The sequence below is a fragment of the Vipera ursinii genome, assembly GCF_947247035.1.
Source record: "Vipera ursinii genome assembly, chromosome: 4".
Lineage (NCBI taxonomy): Eukaryota > Metazoa > Chordata > Lepidosauria > Squamata > Viperidae > Vipera > Vipera ursinii.
In genome coordinates, this window is record NC_139514.1 from 95,926,995 (window position 1) to 95,946,059 (window position 19,065).

General features: G+C 40.0%; 1 protein-coding gene across 1 annotated transcript in view; it reads left to right on the forward strand.

The window, feature by feature from the left end:
- Positions 1 to 1,042: 1,042 nt before the first annotated feature.
- Positions 1,043 to 19,065, forward strand: part of TM9SF2 (transmembrane 9 superfamily member 2) — a 33,433-nt gene continuing 15,410 nt past the window's right edge. The window contains exons 1-9 of the mRNA XM_083361922.1: positions 1,043 to 1,290; positions 2,921 to 2,988; positions 7,859 to 7,952; positions 9,978 to 10,105; positions 10,677 to 10,806; positions 12,741 to 12,865; positions 13,861 to 13,975; positions 16,958 to 17,037; positions 17,128 to 17,236. Of these exons, the coding sequence (XP_083218048.1) occupies positions 1,159 to 1,290; positions 2,921 to 2,988; positions 7,859 to 7,952; positions 9,978 to 10,105; positions 10,677 to 10,806; positions 12,741 to 12,865; positions 13,861 to 13,975; positions 16,958 to 17,037; positions 17,128 to 17,236 (981 nt within the window). The 5' untranslated portion in view covers positions 1,043 to 1,158. The remainder of the gene's footprint in view (positions 1,291 to 2,920; positions 2,989 to 7,858; positions 7,953 to 9,977; positions 10,106 to 10,676; positions 10,807 to 12,740; positions 12,866 to 13,860; positions 13,976 to 16,957; positions 17,038 to 17,127; positions 17,237 to 19,065) is intronic.

Here is a 19,065-nt window from a genome sequence, read left to right on the forward strand (position 1 = left end):
CATGGATTCTGCCATCTCCCGAAGAGAAGAGACTGGATGTGTATTGAACCGGTATTAGGCATTTCAACCCCTTCATGGATTACTGCCTTGTCGTGGCGAAGGGGCTTGCGTAATTCAATGAAGCTATGAGCTATGCCGTGCAGGGCCACCCAAGACGGACAGGTCATAGCAGAGAGTTCTGACAAAACGTGATCCACTGGAGAAGGAAATGGCAACCCACTCCAGTATCTTTGCCATGAAAACCCTATGGACAGTACCAAAAGGCAAAACGATATGACGCTGGAAGATGAGCCCCTCAGGTCGGAAGGCGTCCAATATGCTACTGGGGAAGAGCAGAGGGCTAGTACTAGTAGCGCCAGAAAGAATGAAGCGACTGGGCCAAAGCCGAAAGGACGCTCAGCTGTGGATATGTCTGGTGGTGAAAGGAAAGTCCGATGCTGTAAAGATTTTTTCTCCATAGGATAGAGAATGAGGTGGCTGGATGGAGTCACAGAAGCAGTAGGCGTGAGCTTAAATGGACTCCAGAAGATGGTAGAAGACAGGAAGGCCTGGAGGAATGTTGTCCATAGGGTCGCGATGAGTCGGACACGACTTCGCAGCTAACAACAACAACAGGCATTTCAAAGGAAAGGAGAAGCCTTTTGAACTGGGGAAACGATACCCTTTTGAGTGCCACTTCTATCAGCCTCGCTAGTTGGCGGGGGTATTCTGGGAATTGAAGTCCTCGCTTCTTAAAACCGGTCTAGACCAGGGGTCGGCAACCTCGGCTCTTTTATGACTCGTGGACTTCAACTCCCAGAATTCCTGAGCCAGCTATGCTGGCTCAGGAATTCTGGGAGTTGAAGTCCACGAGTCATAAAAGAGCCGAGGTTGCCGACCCCTGGTCTAGACTTTGAACTTCACGACTGCTCCTTAACTGGGCCACGCCTTCCTTAGCCCCACCTAGCCCCGCTGTAACCATGGCAGTCAAGAAACATCCCGCCCTCACACCCTTTTTAAGCGGAAATGACTCTTCAGGCACTTCCCGCGATCCCGGCCGGTTGACGTGTCTGCCGAAACCGGAAGTAGCAGCCGAGGGGGCTCGGTCGCGGAGCTGCGGGGTTTTGTTTTGTTTTGTTTGGGCTTCGTCTCCGTCCTCGTCTGGGGGGGGGAATTGCCATGGCGGTCGCGCGGCTGCTGCTGTTTTCCACAGTCCAGGCGGTTCTTCCGCCCTTCATCTTCTCTTTCTACCTGCCTGGCCTGGCCCCCGTTAACTTCTGCGAGAAGTCGGATAAGGTCTCGGACTGCAAGGTCTGTGGCTGAGGAGGAGGGTCCCGGGAGCGGGTCCGGACGGGACGGGGCTGGGAGGGTCAGGGGAGCGGCGAGCTTTCCTCCCCAAGTTCTCTGCCTCAGTGGCAGTTGCTGGTGATAATAAAAGGTCTCCGGTCGAGTCGGCTTTGCCATTGGCTACCTTCCTTGGCCATGATCCCGAAGTGCTTTTTAGTCCTGGGTTGCTTTTTTCCCAATCACACCTTGTCTGCTAAGATCTGTTGGTCTGGCATCCAAATCAAATCTCATCCGATTTAACTTCTTTTCTTTCTCCTTCTGCCAAAGTTGACTAAGGATGGCTATTTGTTGCCTGTTTGCAAAATCCCAAAGTTAAAACGCCCCCCCCCTTCGTTGCCTTCTTGAATGGATCATCTAATTTTCTTGGATTGCAATGCCAAAGTGAGTTGGTATTGCTTTTTCTGGTTTGGTTGGGCTTTTGATCTTCCTGACCTTGGCCATCCACCTGGCACTTGAGTGTCTAGTGTTCTTTAGAATTCAAATAGTTGGAAGTTATAAAAAAATTTTTAAAAAGTTTATTATCCAGTCTAATTCCTATTTTGCCAACGTGAAGCCGGACGCAAGGGAGTAGCCATCCCACAGTCCCATTTTAATGGGCAGATGGGCTTTAAAAAGAAAAAAAAAAGAAATCTGCTTTTGATTTTAGGGTGAAGTCTCAAACACAAATATAGCTCACCTGTTCTCTGATCTCGCCTGTAATTGGCACTTGTCATTATCTTGAGAATTGATCCATAGTAAGGTTTTTCTGAATTTTCCTCCTCCTATTTTGCCCACAACAGCAAGCCTGTTTGTGAAGTGGGTTGGGCTGAAAGATAGTGACTGGCTAATTTGAACATCTGTTGATAAAATATTGTTTCAGTACTGCTATACAATAAAATTTCTGTTTCTCTGGTCTGTTACTTAAATGATTAATCCTACAATATTTCTTCCTATGGGTTACATGCATTAAAAGTTGTAACCTTCTGTCCCAACTTCCTGATCTGTTCTAGGAGCTGTTAGCATCCACATGCATCAGATGTAGGAAATATGGTTATCCTAAAAAGAGCAAAAAATTCCTATTACCAACTAGATCAATTTGCTACTGGAAAATAGAATTCAGTAAAAGCAAATTTACTTGAGATGTCAGTTGTTCTAAATCAGGGGTGTCAAACTCAATTTCATTGAGGGCCACATCAGCATTGTGGTTGCCCTGGGGGGGGGCTGGTGGGTATGGCAAGGGTGGGCATGGCCTACTGGGTGGGCGTGGCTAGTCAGTGTATGGCCTACTGGGTGGGCGTGGCCAGCTCTACATTGGCATCAAGGGTGCCTATGAGGGCCTGGGCAGGAGTGGGACAGATCTGAGGGTCTCTGGCAGAAGGAGGGTCTCTGGGCCAGGGCCAAGGCAGTGGGGGCCGTTCCCTCACTGTTTCCAGGATGGCTTCAGGGGCCACATGAAACCACTTTGCGGGCCGGATCTGGCCCCCGGGCCTTGTGTTTGACATGTCTGTTCTAAATAAAGTACTAATGTTCAAAATACTTTTAATTACATTGTAGCTAAGAAAATCAACATGGGTTAAACTAATTATCTCTAATAATCTCTTCTTGCTTTTTTCAGTCTGTGATAGAACTATTTGTAAATAGACTGGATTCTGTGGAATCAGTCCTTCCTTATGAATATACTGCGTAAGTATATTAAATCTTATTCCTAATTTGGTTTGTAACACTGAACTACTTTATGAATGCTTTGCTAAGCTAAAAAAGGAATGGCTATCTCAGTTCAGCTATGGTGGAAAATTACTTTTGCCCTTAAAATTAGTTACTTGGTACAATATTTGATTTGTTAAGTCCTATTCGAAGCATTTATCCTGAGGACAGTATTGTATTCATTTGCTCAGTTGTACAAGTTAATTTTATAATTTAGCTCTACTATTCTAAACATGGGACAACATTTTGTTCCATAATATAGATGTCATAATGTATATCTAATAAAGGTTATTTTAGTTGTGATCTATTGTATTTTAGAATCTGATAACTAAAAATGTTCAAATTGCTAAACTAATTAATTCTAAATAACAGTATTTATTAGATTTCCTGCACATCTTAATACACAAATACAATTCTTTTTGAAAATATAATCAACTTTTTTCCCAAGTATAAACATTAAAAATGGAAAAAATATGAGATCTTACACAAGAATGCAGATCTGATAAGATATGACACTCATAATATTTTGGGTTATTTTTACTTTAAAAAGCTTAAAACGTTTTTCTTTTTGTCTTAGTATTTTCTGAGCAAAGGTTGTCATTTAGGATAATGTGACTGCCAGGGTGCTTGATGATGTTACATTGGTTGGTTAGTTGATTGTTTGATATCAAATTGTTGTTATGTGGTTGACTTTTAGCAACCACATAAATAGATCTTCTCCATGACAAACATTTCTAATCTGGTCCTTCAAGTCTTCCAGTGGTGCGCCCCTTGCCAGTCCATCTATCAAGCTACCAACCATCTTTTTCTCTTCCATCTTTTTCCAAAATTAGATCCTTTTCCAGAGAGCCAGGCCTTTGCATAATGTGTCTGAAATATAATAAGTTAAGCATGATGTTTCTTAAGTGAAAATTTTGGGTTGATTTATTCAGTGGTCCATTTGTTTGTTTTTTGCCTGTACATGGTGTTCTCACCAACACCAAAGGTCAAAAGTATCAAAACTTTTTCTATCCTGTTTCTTTTAAATCCAACTTTTACTTCAATACAGGCTGTCCTCGAGTTACGAATGGAATGGAGCCTGCCCATTCCATTCGTAACTTGAAAATTCATGGGAGTGAATCTCGTACCTCGAACGAGATCACTCTCTGCTTTCACCCACGCATTTGCTAATTGAATGCATGGGCGAATGCATGGTTTCTTAAGTGCACATGAGGTATCTCAGGGTGGGGAAGGCCATGGACAACCTAGTGATGGAACAAGGCCTCCCTGATCCACTAAGATATCTCATGTTTCCCCCTCCCTTCCTGCTGTGCTAGACTCACCTTGCAAAAATCTTCTCTACCGTGGTTTCTTTCCTTTTAAGGGAGAGGAGACTCAGCTTGGAAATGCTTTTTGCGCCAACAATGGAAGCTCCTGGGTGCTGTAATATTGCTTGGGTTCAAAAGAGATCATGGCCCCCAGAACCTTTCGTTCTTGGGGGGGGAGTGTTTGCTTCATTTGCTTGCCTATGGGACAAAGCATGGAATCGGAATTGGCCGGACACAGGAACCAATGCTGTCCATGGCCCATGTGCGCTGCTCGCTCGCATGCGCTGGTCTTAGTTTGAGGGCAGGAATGAAGCCTTCAACTGAGTGGAGAGGCATCACGGGGTGAGTCCCCTTGTACCTATGTCCAAGCTGCTGGTGGCGTCAGCCACCTGAGCAGCCATGATCTCCCCACCCAGCTACCGAGCCACCCAGCCCACCCAACCTACTCCTTGCCTGACTGGCCGATAACACAAATCCTGACCGCTCTTCTCCTTCTTGTCCTCCTTGTCCAAAAGGAAGAAAGCAGAGGCGCAGAGCAGGATTGTCTCTTATTGAGAACAATCCTGCTCTGCACCTCCGCTTTCTTCTACTCAGAGCAGAGAAACCCAAGCCGCTGCAACACTTTTTATCCAAATGGAGACCTGACAGAGATTGGAAGTGTGACTGCCAGTGTGGTACTTCAGAAACAGAGAGGAATGCTTCATTTGTGAAACACCTCATTGGCAGTCACATGGAGCTTCCAATCTCTGTCAGGTCTCTGTTCAGATAAAAAGTGTTTCAGCGCCTATGGGGATATTCAAAACGCAGCAATTCACTATGTTTCCAAGCATTGTATTTGCTCACAGATGGAGTTCCCCATCTCCCCAAGGTCTCTGTTCAGATAAAAAGTGTTTGAGCACCTCACTGTGTTTCCAAGTGTCCCTAGGCACTCAAATACCTTTTATCTGAACAGAGACTTGGGGAGATGGGGAGCTCCGTCTGTGAGCCAATGGGATGGTTGAAAACGCAGCGAATCACTCCGTTTTCACATGATGCACTTGCACACGTACGGAGCTCCTAGTCTCCCCAAGGTCTCCATTCGGATAAAAAGTATTCTGGTGGTGGAGCACGGGACAGGCACAGAGTTTGCTCCAAAAATGATAGTTTCTGGGGACTGTGATGTCACGAGAGTTCAGGTACCCATTCTCTGCAAAAGATGCATGAACTTGCACAATATTATGGCATCCAGGTGTTTCCATTGACTCTCCTCTCCCTCAAAGGCAAAGATTGTGGCAGAGAGGAGACAGATCTTCTCAAGGTGAATCTGGCACGGCATGGCAGGAAGGGAGGGGGAAGTGTTGTGGGGAGCGGGGGGGGATAGGGTGAATGTTGCAGAGTCTCTGCAGTCGTTTGTAAGGGTGAACTGCCGTGGTGTTGCAACATTTGTAATTTTGGGAGTTTCTCGTAAACACTAGGGAGTGCTTATCGCGTAACTTCAAACAAGTGTTAAGTGAACACTCCTAACTCGGGGATTACCTGTAGAGCAGACATGTCAAACACAAGGCCTGGGGGCCGGATCCAGCCCGCAAAGTGGTTTCATGTAGCCTGTGAAACCATCCTGGAAACAATGAGGGAACGGCCCCCACTGCCTTGGCCCTAGCCCAGAGACTCTCCTTCTGCCAGAGACCCTCAGATCTGTCCCACTCCTGCCCAGACCCCCATAGGCACCCTTGATGTGAATGATGTAGAGCTGGCCACGCCCACCCAGTAGGCCATACCCACCCTGGCCATACCCACCCGGCCCCTTGAGGGCAACCGCAATGCTGATGTGGCTCTCAATGAAATTGAGTTTGACACCCCTGCTGTAGAGTATAAGAGGGAATGCCATTGGTGCTTTGCTAGTGGCCCTCAACATAGGGCATGGAGAATATTAGTTTTGAAGGCTTGACTGCTCTGACATTAATAGAAAATTGCAGTGCCAGATGGAATAATCTAAATACCTAATAGTGAAATTGCATTTTTATTTTCTAAGGCCATTTTTGGTTGATGTGCAAAATATATTTTAAGTAGTTGATTCACCCTCATTCAAACCGGAAGATAATTAAATTTTGCCCCAATTTTCAAGCTAAGAAGTTTCTAACGTTAGCTTGGTGTACTGTCCTACAATCGACTGTATTTGGAAGGTAGATATAAGAAAATAACCTATACCTCCTAACTGTCCCCATGCAACACAGGCACTATAAAATCCACTAGCCAATGTCTTACGTATTTATTAAATTTGTATGGATGTCCATTTCACAAAAAGCAACTCTGGGCAGTGTCAACAAACCAATAAATCAATACATATATAAATATAAAATCAATATAAAATATAAAAATACATATTAAAAGATAAATATTATAAAAATAAATATGTAAACCCTATGGAAAAAGAGGATAAGAATAGCTACCTCAGCAATGGAGCCATCTAAGTATGTCTCCAGTTCCCTGGGACCCCAGGCCTGATAACATAATCATATAGGATTTACAAAGAGGATTCTGATTCTTTCTGCATGCAGTTTTTTCCATCTGACTAGTTGGACTCTGTTTCTTTGAAAGTCGCCAGGTTTTGTTATGTTGTTGTTGTTAGTTGCAAAGTCGTCCATCGCGACCCCATGGACAATGTTCCTCCAGGCCTTCCTGTCCTCTACCATCTTCTGGAGTCCATTTAAGCTCACGCCTACTGCTTCAGTAACTCCATCCAGCCACCTCATTCTCTGTCGTCCCCTTCTTCTCTTGCCCTCAATCTTTCCCAGCATTAGGCTCTTCTCCAGTGAGTCCTTCCTTCTCATTAGGTGGCCAAAGTATTTGAGTTTCAGCTTCAGGATCTGGCCTTCTAAAGAGCAGTCAGGGTTGATCTCCTCTAGGAGGTTTTGTTATACTACTACCAAAATAAATTGGGAACTGACACTCCTTGACTACTGTCATTCACAGACTGAAAGATATAAACAAATGGATAATAAGAGATTCTATTGCTATATGCATACCGGTAGTAACTGAAGGATTTACACTTCCTCCATGACTATAGGTGATAGTTTTAAATTCAGAAGTTTGGTTACATCAGTATATTTTCCCAGATGCCATTTTTTTCGCTTTTGTTACTGTATAGTTTTAAATGATATGATTTTAGTTTTAAGATATCACCTTTGGTATTAACATTATGTTAAAATATTTATATACATTAATCATAAATTCATGTCTAGGATGTCACCTAAGATGATATTCTCTGATGTATTATTTTCTTTTGTTTCTTGTTTGCTTGACTGCCTGTGTTTTATTTGGGTCATTGACCAAAATAAAGGTTTGACTTTCTGACTAGTTCTTGTTGGTGAGATATATTAAAATAAAACGGTTCCAAAATAAGATTGAAAGTGTTAATTTCTGAAAACCTGTAGATTATTTAAAATTAATTTTTAAAAATAGCCTGGACCTTTGGTAAAAAGTGATGACCAGAGGCTCTTCAAATAAAATATTTTAACCCATACTGAGATGTTGGAATTTTATAAATCTGTATTCTTCCATAGATTTGATTTTTGTCAAGCAGAGGGAGAAAAACGACCTTCTGAAAACCTTGGCCAAGTATTGTTTGGTGAGAGGATTGAACCATCTCCCTACAAGGTATAATCCTCATTTGAACAATGAACAAATGTAAAATTGCAAAAGAGAAAGCATGAATCTCACCAAAATGAAAGCTTGGGCAGAGTTGTCACATGGGAAGAACCAGTATGTAGCATTCATGGACCAGTTTTAGAAACTTGGGAGGAACCTGCAGATGCTAGACCTACTCTGATTTTTGTTTGCTTGTTTGTTTGTTTGCTGCTGCTAGGATTAACAACAGCATTCTAATTTGGTTTGCTGATAATGGCTTCATTTTGCATTTCTCACGGTGCAATTCCTTGATGGAGATGTTGCGTGAAAACTAAAATGGCATTGGTGCATACAGCTGCTCATATCCTACTTGTTTGGTTTTCTGGCAAATGATAGGCAGACAATCTGAAAGCAGCTTTCACTGAACATTAGGCTTGCTGATGCCATTTGATTTTCACACACTGCAGTGCTGGTACTGAATTGTATGATTATCAGTTATTGCATTGTGTAGAAGTGAAAAAAGTACAGTTATGTGAAAAAGTAAGTACCGCACGTTGTAAAGATTTTTTTATGCTATATATATAGCTACAGGTGACATAGTTGCACAAAACAACTGTGAAAAATTAATTCTAAAATAAAAGTGAGCTTAGCTGCTTTAAAATGTGTGTTGCAGGACTGACAGTTCTTCTCCCCCAGTGATATATTTTTTTCACATGACTGTAGCTATACTGCTGAATCGATTTCCATGAGCCATCACTTATCAGCATACTGGACTGTTGTATGCCGTTGGTCAGCCCTGCTACGGTTTATTGTCTGACATAGTCTGTTTTTGTTTTTTTAGGCATATAATTTATCTGGGCAGACTCTGCTTTCTGTGATTAGACAGAAGGCGACATGCAGCACAAGCAGAGTCGAGGAGAGCTTAAGGTGCTTTCAGGCAATAAAGTGGGAAAGGCCCAAGTTTTAAAAGAACTGAGTTTTTGAAAACTACCTCAGCTGTCTCCAATTCATCCTATTAATTGTGATTAAGTTAGATTCCTTTTTTAACTGTGCAACTTTAGGCCACAACTGCTGCATTAATTATCACCAGGGTTTAAGAATGCTCTGAAAGAAGCCCCAGGATCTATTCTTACATTTGCAGAAAGTCACTTAGTGTGGAATTAAGTTTTCAACATAATTTAAAATATAATGACTGTTTCTTTTCATTGTGCTATAGTGTTTCTTTCTCATTAAAATGCCACTGACAGATATGGCAGATGCATTATTGTGTTAAGGCTGATCATATGACATTCATGTGATCAACTAGGCCTTTATTGTGCAGATTCTATATCACTGAGTACATTTTTTCCTAACTTGATGCTTTCTAGATATGGTGAATTACAATTCCTATTACTTCAAGTAGTCTTTCTGATGGGAATCAGTGCAATGCATCTGGAAGGTTGGGAAAGGATGTGCTAGAATTTCTCTGTACAGCTATCCTGATATTTACCTTCTGTTTTTAACATTGGTTTTATTATTTGACTTCTGCTTTAGTCTTGATGGGACAACAGATTTCATAAATGTCAACTGATACTTGGTACTTATTGGGGCCCTTCAAAAATAGAGGAGCCTATGTGTGAAAATACTCCTCAGGTTTCATTATTGTCATGTGTTTGCAATTCTATTCCCCTGTGTTTGGAAGAATCTACCCTATAGAAAAGTGTAACTTAGTTGTTAAACTGTAAGCTGAGTCCTTCTGAATTGGAAACCTGATTTCTTTTTCCATATAGATTCAAGAAAGATTTGGTTCATATTCTTGTTTAAGAGAAACAAATTGACATAGAATAATTGCACTACAGCCTTATTTGGTTTCAACTAACAATTACATTAAAATATGAATTTATACAGAAGAGATAATGCTCCTTTTAACGAGTGATATATTGATTGCATAAATTAATTCAACAGTAGTATGAATCTGCAGCTAATTAGTATATTTGCATAAAATTTCTGTCTTAACTGTGCTATAGATTTTAAGATAGAATTCCACATAACCTGAATATTTTTCATTTTTTATAGTTTACCTTTAACCAAAAAGAGACTTGCAGACACGTTTGTACAAAAGAATATGAGCTTAATAAACCTGAATATAGGCAAAAATTACAATTTCTGAAAAAGAGTATGCTGTTAAACTATCAGCATCATTGGTGAGTTTACAATTTTAATATATGTGGTTTACCTTTAAGCAGAAATAACTGTTTTATGGGAAATAGAAGTTAAAATAGAAGCAATGGTTGTTTGAAGTAAGTGCTGTGGATTGACCCACAATTGTCAATCCACAGTTAAAACCTTACTTAGCTAAAGTAAAAGACTACCATATAAACAGCTCTTATGGTACTTTAAAGAATATTTTTTATTATGTAAAATGCATAATTTCTTTCTTTGTTAAATAGCTGGAAGATTCTTAATTGTTTTTTGGCTACAAAATTCTGATCTGATTAATCCCCTGGATTATTTAAAATATGCAATTTAATATATTGACAATCAAAATACAAGTAAAAAAATAAATATTTATATTATTTGTTCACTCAAACTGCAAACTCCCCCATTCTTTCCTAGTTAGGAATGTTCTCTGTAGAAATTGCTCTGGAGTCCAGTTTGTAATATTTTCAGTATGAGTTTTTTTGTCTTGGATCTTTAAATATTTAAATATTGATATTTAGCTTTAATGTTGTTTCCTGAAGCATTTATCATAACAGCAATTTTATTTTTTTATAGGATTGTGGATAATATGCCGGTAACGTGGTGTTATGAGGTTGAGGACAACCAGAAATTTTGCAATCCTGGATTTCCCATTGGTTGCTATGTTACAAAAGAAGGACATCCCAGAGGTGCCTGTGTTATAAGTGTAAGTTCCTTGAAAGTTCACCTTGAGACAAGCCAATCTGTCTACCTTTTGACATCAGAATTTGCAAACATTTGAACTGTGACTAAGTTGCTTATTTTTGTCTCTAATTGAGTGAAAGCTTTATCAAGGCCTTTATTAATATGTTACTGTTTGGTTTAAATGGTTGACATTGGACTTATCAAGGTAAGGATTGTCCTACATATCTTTTATGCAAATAAGCCATACGGTTTTTATTTCACGGTTTTTGTTGTGTAAGAAGGCATCTTGTATGCTTTGATTTAATTCTGAGTCCTTACAGATGAGTAGAACAGGATGAGGGTATTTAAAGATAAAATAATCAGAATTATCTCCATCAGTCTGATAATTATCTGTAGCCTGCTAAGATTGCACAATATAGCTAAACATTGCTGAATTAATCTTCATACTTTACACCTTTCCACATCAAAATGATTTGGAGTATTTGGGTTTTCAGAGGAAGAAAACGTGTTTTTAAAACATGAGATATTCATTTTTACAATTTATTTGAACTCACTTTCAAACAATTATGTTTAGCACCACAATTTACTTGATCTACAGAAATTAGACTTTTAAATGTTTCTAGCAATTGTAATACTTTGTATCAAAATAAATGCAATTAGATACTGGCAGTTAACTGTACAGATAGTCCTCGCTTAATGTCCACTCATTTAGCAACTGTTTGTAGGTGCTGAACAAGGGCGACTTGCGATGGATCCTCATAATTGTGGATGTTTTGGCATCTCTACAGTCATATGATCATATTTTGGGTGCTCAGTAACCAGCTAATAATTACAGTGTCACAGCGTCCCATAGTCATGTGGTTGCCATTTGCAATTTTCATTGCTGGCTTCCGACAAGCAGAGTCAATGGAGAAGCTGGCATGAAGTCCCAAAGGGCAATCACATGATTCTCTGGGCTTTGCCTAATAATAGCCACTGGAATTGCCAGAGCTGCTGTAAGTCAGCATGGTTAGTCCTTACACCTTCATTACTTGGTGATGGAGTTCCCAGTTCCACTTATTCTTGGTAAGTGAGGATTATCTGTAATTTGAACATTTAAAATTGATTTTATTTGATATGGATACTTTGTTTAAAATGTAATTTAGCTTGATTTTTTTATTCTTTAGTAACAGCAAAATGTAGCTCTAGACATTCTTATTGTTAATATACCACATATTTTATGCTCTAATTTATTTTATGCATAAAAAGTAGCACTGACACACAGTACCTGAACAGTTTATGAGCTGGGAGTGAAACTGTGAATTAGAAATCACCTTCTTACTTGACTTGTAATAGTAAACCATACAGTTAGTTCACATATCGGGCACTGGTGATAGTAACTTTAGGCCCTTGTCGTTCCATCTGTGAGTAGGTGTACAACTGATAGCAAACAAATCATCTGCAGCTTGGATAGCAAACTTAACATGACATCTGAATGTGGGACTGAAGTGAAGAAAGCCAGAATCCTGCCTCTCTATTAACGAGAGAGAAATTGTGAGTGGGCCTGTTCATAGCACTCACAGCTTAGTGTTATGAGTTGTGGTAAGCATTGGGCTTGTGTTTTGGATTCCTCTGAAAATAGAGAGTTTCTCAGCTTTCCTTTCCATAGAGCAATCCTCAGGAATGATTCATTATTAAATTATTGGAAAGATGCTAAAAGTACTTAAGAATGATTCTCAGCAAGAAATCCAAACATCTGAATCAGGCCCAGACTCATTGGTAGTAGTTCTTCGGTTTATCATCTTAATAAATCTTCAAGTCTTGCTTTTGGTAATGGTTTAACTGGAAACAGTTAAATGGAAGCTCATTATGGCGGTGTTTACATATAGGATAGCACACAATCTGGAACAGGCCCAGTTTATTCAATTTAAAAATAATACCCATGTTCTAATTTACTTTTTTATTTTTTTTCTGTAGTCAGAATTCCATGATTCAGATACTTTCTATATATTCAACCATGTGGATATTAAAATAGTCTATCATGTTGTGGAAAATGAAGCACCAAGGGCGAGACTTGTAGCTGCTAAACTTGAACCAAAAAGGTGAATATCAAGTTTTATGTTTGAGAACACGAGATTATGTGGGATGCATGAAGCAAATGAGATTTCTTGACAGTTAAAACAAACTAAGGAAACTTAATGTGCCATCTACAGGGAGCTTCTTATAATTTGGCCAGATATCTGAAGCCAAAGAAAATGTGTACATAAACAAAAAATCTGGGACTAATATTTATTGCTTGCATTTATACCCAAGTTTTGTCAGAGAATTTGAGGTGACGTAATGGGTCTCCCTCCATTAATTAGATCCCCATCACAACAGTTGTATGAGGTCCAAATATGATTGTGAGAGAGTGACTGGCCCGAAATCTTTTGGGGAGTCATTCATTCATTCATTTTTGTTTTAGCACTGCCTGACTCAAGAGTGGCTCTGGGCCGGCCACAGTAAAATTAACAGAATCAAAAATAATACAGTAAAAAACCTCTTTAGCCACATGAGTACTTGAACCTGGTCTCCACTATTCAAATCAACACCTTGATTACTGTGTTACAGTAGAAATGAAATACAGTATATATTGGTGAATTCTGTGACTGTATCTTTATTCAGCCAAAGCCTTAAATATTGTATGATGTCTTTTAAAGAAATGTTCTTAGGGATAAGTAGCCATAATGGATTGAGTAGAATTTTGCATTGTAATGGGATTCAGCTTGAATGATAGTTTTGACTTTGTAGTATGTCCATTCTTTCTTATTTAACTACAACACTTCAGGCTGTTTGAAGTTTTATTTTTCCCTGTGCAAATGTATATAAATCCATGGCCAACACTTCCCATCTGGGTCTCTTACTTTCTATGTAGTCATGCTTACTCTTTTCTACCTTTCTTTTGTTGATATAATTAAATTTGCCTCTTCATAAATTAGGTTTCTACTGTAATGTTATGACTACAAAATATTCTACTTTGGGCTTTTATATTAAAATATAGTTAAGATTGAATATGCATATTGTGATTATACCTCTAATTTGTTTCTTTTTTTCTTAGTTTCAGGCACACAAATATTGACAAACCAGACTGCTCAGGACTACCTATGGATTTAAGGAACACTATTAATGATGGAACTGTCAAAATTGCTTATACATATTCAGTTAGTTTTGAGGTTGGTATAGATGCATCTTTCCTCTTGTGGCATGAAAATAAAATTATGAGTGTATGGTCACAGCATATTTAAGTAAATTAACTCTGGTTAAGCTGTTTATTTATCCAAGGCACCAAACAGCATGCCAAACTGATCAGCTGTGATTTGATGGTTATATTCTGTTTATGGGTGCTCTATTGTTGGAAATTTTCAACAAGAGATTGGGCAATCATTTGTCTAGGATGGCATAAGGTCTTTTGACTTAGGCAGGGGTACCTCCAAAGTCCCTTCGAACCCTATGATTCTACGTCTACATCTATTTAGTCAGCAAGCTAGTGCAGGTTCGAGTCCCACCAGGCTCAAGGTTGACTCAGCCTTCCATCCTTCCGAGGTAGGTAAAATGAGGACCCAGATTGTTGGGGGCAATAAGCTGACTTTGTAAAAATGCCACGGGGGGGGGGGACAAAAGCCCTAATAAGCAGGCATATACATAGAATGAAGGCTATTGCTAAGCACATTGATTTGTGCTTCTTAGATTGTAAGCCGCTCTGAGTCTTCGGAGAAGGGCGGGATATAAATGGGATTTTTTAAAAAAAGCTAATAATAATAATAATAGAATAGAGTTGAACCTTCCCCTGTCATATTTGGGTCCCCTTTTCACTTTCCTTAAGTGGGGGCAGTGGAGTTGCTGTGGCTGGAACACCCTCAGATGCTGAAATGGGGAGAAGTACAAGATTGCTCTCATTCATTCTTGGACCTCATAGGTCATGGCCCACATAGGTTACACTAGAAGAACTCACAAAAAGAAATTGTGGTTACAGTGCTCATTTTAATTATGGTTTTGGCTCAAATAGTACACCAGCCTAGCCACATTATGACTTATGACACAATATATTATATCAGACATGTCAAACACAAGGCCCGGGGGCCGGATCCGGCCCGCGAAGTGCTTTCATGTGGCCCGCGAAGCCATCCTGGAAACAGTGAGGGAACGACCCCCGCTGCCTTGGCCCAGAGACCCTCCTTCTGCCAGAGACCCTCAGATCTATCCCACTCCTGCCCAGGACCCCATAGGCACCCTTGATGCGAACGATGTAGAGCTGGCCACGCCCACCCAGTAGGCCATACGCACTCTAGCCACGCCCACTCAGTAGGCCACGCCCACCCAGGCCACACCCACCCGGCCCCCTGAGGGCAACCGCAATGCTGATGCGGCCCTCCATGAAATTGAGTTTGACACCCCTGTATTATATGTTATCCTTGCATTTTGTACACACTCTGTTTCTGTCTGTCTAATATATATACAGGTAGTTCTTCATTTATGACCCAAAATTGAGCCCAAAATTTCATTGCTAAGTGAGACAGTTGTTAAATGGGTTTTGCCCCATTTTACGAGCTTTCTTGCCATGGTTGTTAAGTGACTCACTTAAGATGTTAAGTTGGTAACAGTTGTTAAATGAATCTGGTTTCACCATTGACTTTGCTTGTCGGAGAAAGTTGGAAAAGGTGATCACATGACTATGGGACACTGCAACCATCATAAATATGAATCAGTTGCCAAGCATCTGAATTTTGATCACATGACCATAGGAATCCTGCAGTGGTTATGTGTGAAAAACGGTCATAAATCCCTTTTTTTCACTGCTGTTGTAACTTCGAAGAGTCACTAAACAAATGAATAAAAGTTGAGGACTACCTGTAGTTGATTTATCTGGCCACCAAACTCACAAATTGTCACTTTGGATGCTAAGATTAGACTAAAATCAAAACCAACCAGCAATGTAAAGTCAGTAGAGAAAAATATGAGGCATAAACATTTTAGCTGTTGCAAGCAGGCTCACCCAGTGTATTGGCTCAATAGCTGGAGGAAAAGCCGGATCTTCAAGGCTGTATAAAAGGCCAATAGGATTAGGACAATCCAAATCTCTGGGATATTCTGCACTGTGACACTTCCTGGGATTCTCCAAGCAAATGGTTTTATACAAGGGGCCCAGAGTACGCCCATCCGGTCATTTCTCATGGGATGGGCAAAAATAGGCGATACCTAGTTCCACAAATAACCTAGCCCTGTACCATGAAGTGCTTTATATGTGTAACCAGCACCTTGAATTGCCACTAGAAGCTTTCTAGTGGGCAGGCAGCTCACAAAGTAGTGGTGTGCCTATTAAGTAGCTGCACTGCACATTCTCAACTACTTCCAGTAATCTTCAGGAGCAGCCCTGTGTAGTGCACTTTATAGTAGTCAAACCACGGGGTGACCAAGGTATGAATGACCCAAGTAGGATTAGTGCACAAGATGGATTTGTGTAAATAAGGGAGATCAAATGGGAGAAGACACATCTGAAGGGAAGTCAGTGGTGAATCTGATTAAATGTCATTCATTCATTCATTCATTCATTCATTCATTCATTCATTCATTCATTCAATTTCTGTGGCTGCCCATCTCAGAAATTAGAAGCATAATCCTACTTTGTGATAAGGGCAATAAAACTTCAACATTTTTCTGTCTTTGGGTTCTCAGTCAGTACACCTTTGTATATCCACATCACACCTTTGCTTTGCAAATTGTGCTGCTTCCAATGTACTTCTGGGACTGGTTGTTATCTATAAAACCTGCCGGCTGGTCTGTTTAGAAAGTACCATACAAATGTGTCTTTACTGGTTTGGGCCAGTATGAATTCAGACAGAATTTTGAGAGCAACAAAGACAGAGGTCCCCAACCCCAGGTCCGTGGACCAGTACCGGGCCACTGCATGCCAGCAACCAGTCCAAACAAACAAGGAAAGCCCCATCCATAGGATGCAGGCAACACACAAAACCACAGTCCCTCCTCTCCACGTAACTGGTCCCTAGTGCCCAAAAGCTCTGTACTAGGAGGTAAAGTTTTTGAAATCCTGAAAAAATGATTTTCATTTATTCTTTTGCTATGTCCAATATTTTCTGTTCCCACAAAACCCAGGAAACTATTTTTAAAATTTTAAGATGGGTAACTTATTTTTTCAGGAAAATAAAGAAATCAGGTGGGCATCCAGATGGGATTACATTTTAGAATCCATGTCCCACACGCACATACAGTGGTTCAGGTAAGGCTTTCTTTAATTTTATAATTCAAACAATTTTACAGATAGATATAAAAATGAACAATTCTAATAACAGGTTGCCTTGTTTTGTAGTATAATGAATTCACTGGTGATTGTCCTTTTCCTCTCTGGAATGGTAGCTATGATTATGCTAAGAACTCTGCATAAGGACATTGCAAGATATAACCAAATGGATTCTACAGTGAGTATACGATTGTTCTGGAAAATTTCCTTCCTTCCTTCCTTCCTTCCTTCCTTCCTTCCTTCCTTCCTTCCTTCCTTCCTTCCTTCCTCCCTCCCTCCCTCCCTCCCTCCCTCCCAAGTACCAAGGTCTCACATTTTATATTTAATTTATTTTGATAGCTGAAGGACAAAGTAATCCAAGTGGATGTAGCCACATTTTCTTACAGGGATTACAAAATGTAGTATTAAATCAAATTAGGTTTATTCAGATATGGGTATCTGCTTTGGTGTATAAGGCTTAAACAAAAGATTTTTGTTTTTCTATCCCAACCACTAGGCAATTGCTTTACTGTTTCTGTTGAAATTGTTGAAATTTAGTGATGTACTTTCTGAAAGCTGCAAAAAAGAGGTTTTAGGGTTAACCACCCTGATAGACTAGATGATATACAATTTCATGTTATGTGTTTAAAACTTTTTAATTGATAGTTCTAACATAATATGAATGCTTTTTCCTCGGTGAGACTGTTTTATATAAATATATTTGCAATCACATTGTTATTTGGACTATGTCCAATTAACTTTATTTCAGTTCAGCTCAGTTGTATAGAGGCAAATACATTGATTGTATATTAGCTCTTCTCAAATTGCATAAATGCACTTGTTTCACAATAAATTTTAGTAACAGAATTTTGTGTAATATTTAATTACTAAAGAAAAATAGTAATACAGATTCTTCCATGGGTGTGATTCAGTTTCCATGGACATACATATACTTATTAATAGCTGAAGTTAATAGAGAATATAGTTTTATTTGTTGCACACATACCCTTCAGCTGTGAAAAAGCACTGCAGGGTGTGTCAGTTGGCAATACTTTCTTCTCTATATATTTTGGTTACTTTTTGTCATAGATATATTTTTTAAAAGTGAAATTGGTCATTTGAAGAACATTCTCCTTTGTTGCCATGCTTATTAAATAATATCTGAGGGACTTCCGGTTTTTTGTTGCAGCGAGACAGATGCAGGAAGGCAGGGCTCTGCCTTCCGCTCCCGATTTCACCCTGCTGGGGGCCCTAAAAAGGCCTAAAGTTGCCCGAAGAGGCGATGAAGGAGGGGTGCCTCGATCACGGAGAGACAGCGGTCTTTCTGTTCGATCTGAGGAAAGCCCTGAAAACTAGCAGGGGAAAGACTGGCTACATTCCTGTGGCCAGCCATTAGCTGCTGACAACCGAAGAAGAAAAGCACTAATTAGCATCGTAAACAGAATATTTGGAACTGGGTGAGAACTTTGATCCTTTCTTTACCATTTTACAACTGAATTTCCTGGGAAAGGCTCCCAAGAAGCTAAAACCTTTGAAAGTGAATGGAAGCGTTTTTTTAATTTCTTTTATGGGGGACAGAAATACATAATACTGAAGTGGAAGTAACATAAAGCTACAGCTTTGATAAATTTGAGAACTGAGATAATTGTTAAGATTTTCTCTTTGGAAAAAAAACCCATTGAGGTGAAATATAAGAAATCACTCCTTTGCCTTAAGAGTGGAAAATGGATTTTGAATGACATCTAGTGGTGGATTTGAGCTTGGTGACTCCTAGCTTAATGGAGAACAGCTGGCAATAAAGGAAAATATTTTGGCATACTTATCACCAGTGGTGAGATTCAGCCGATTCGCATTGGTTCGGGAGAACCGGTATCTAAATTTACCTGAATTCGGAGAATTGGCTGGCTTCCAGAAGTCCAGTCTAGCCCTTGGAGGCCTGGAGGAATCCTCCCAGGCCTAGAACAGCCCACCGGAAGTGCATGATGCCACTTCTGGAAGTCCGTTCTAGGCATTGGAGGCCTGGAGGAG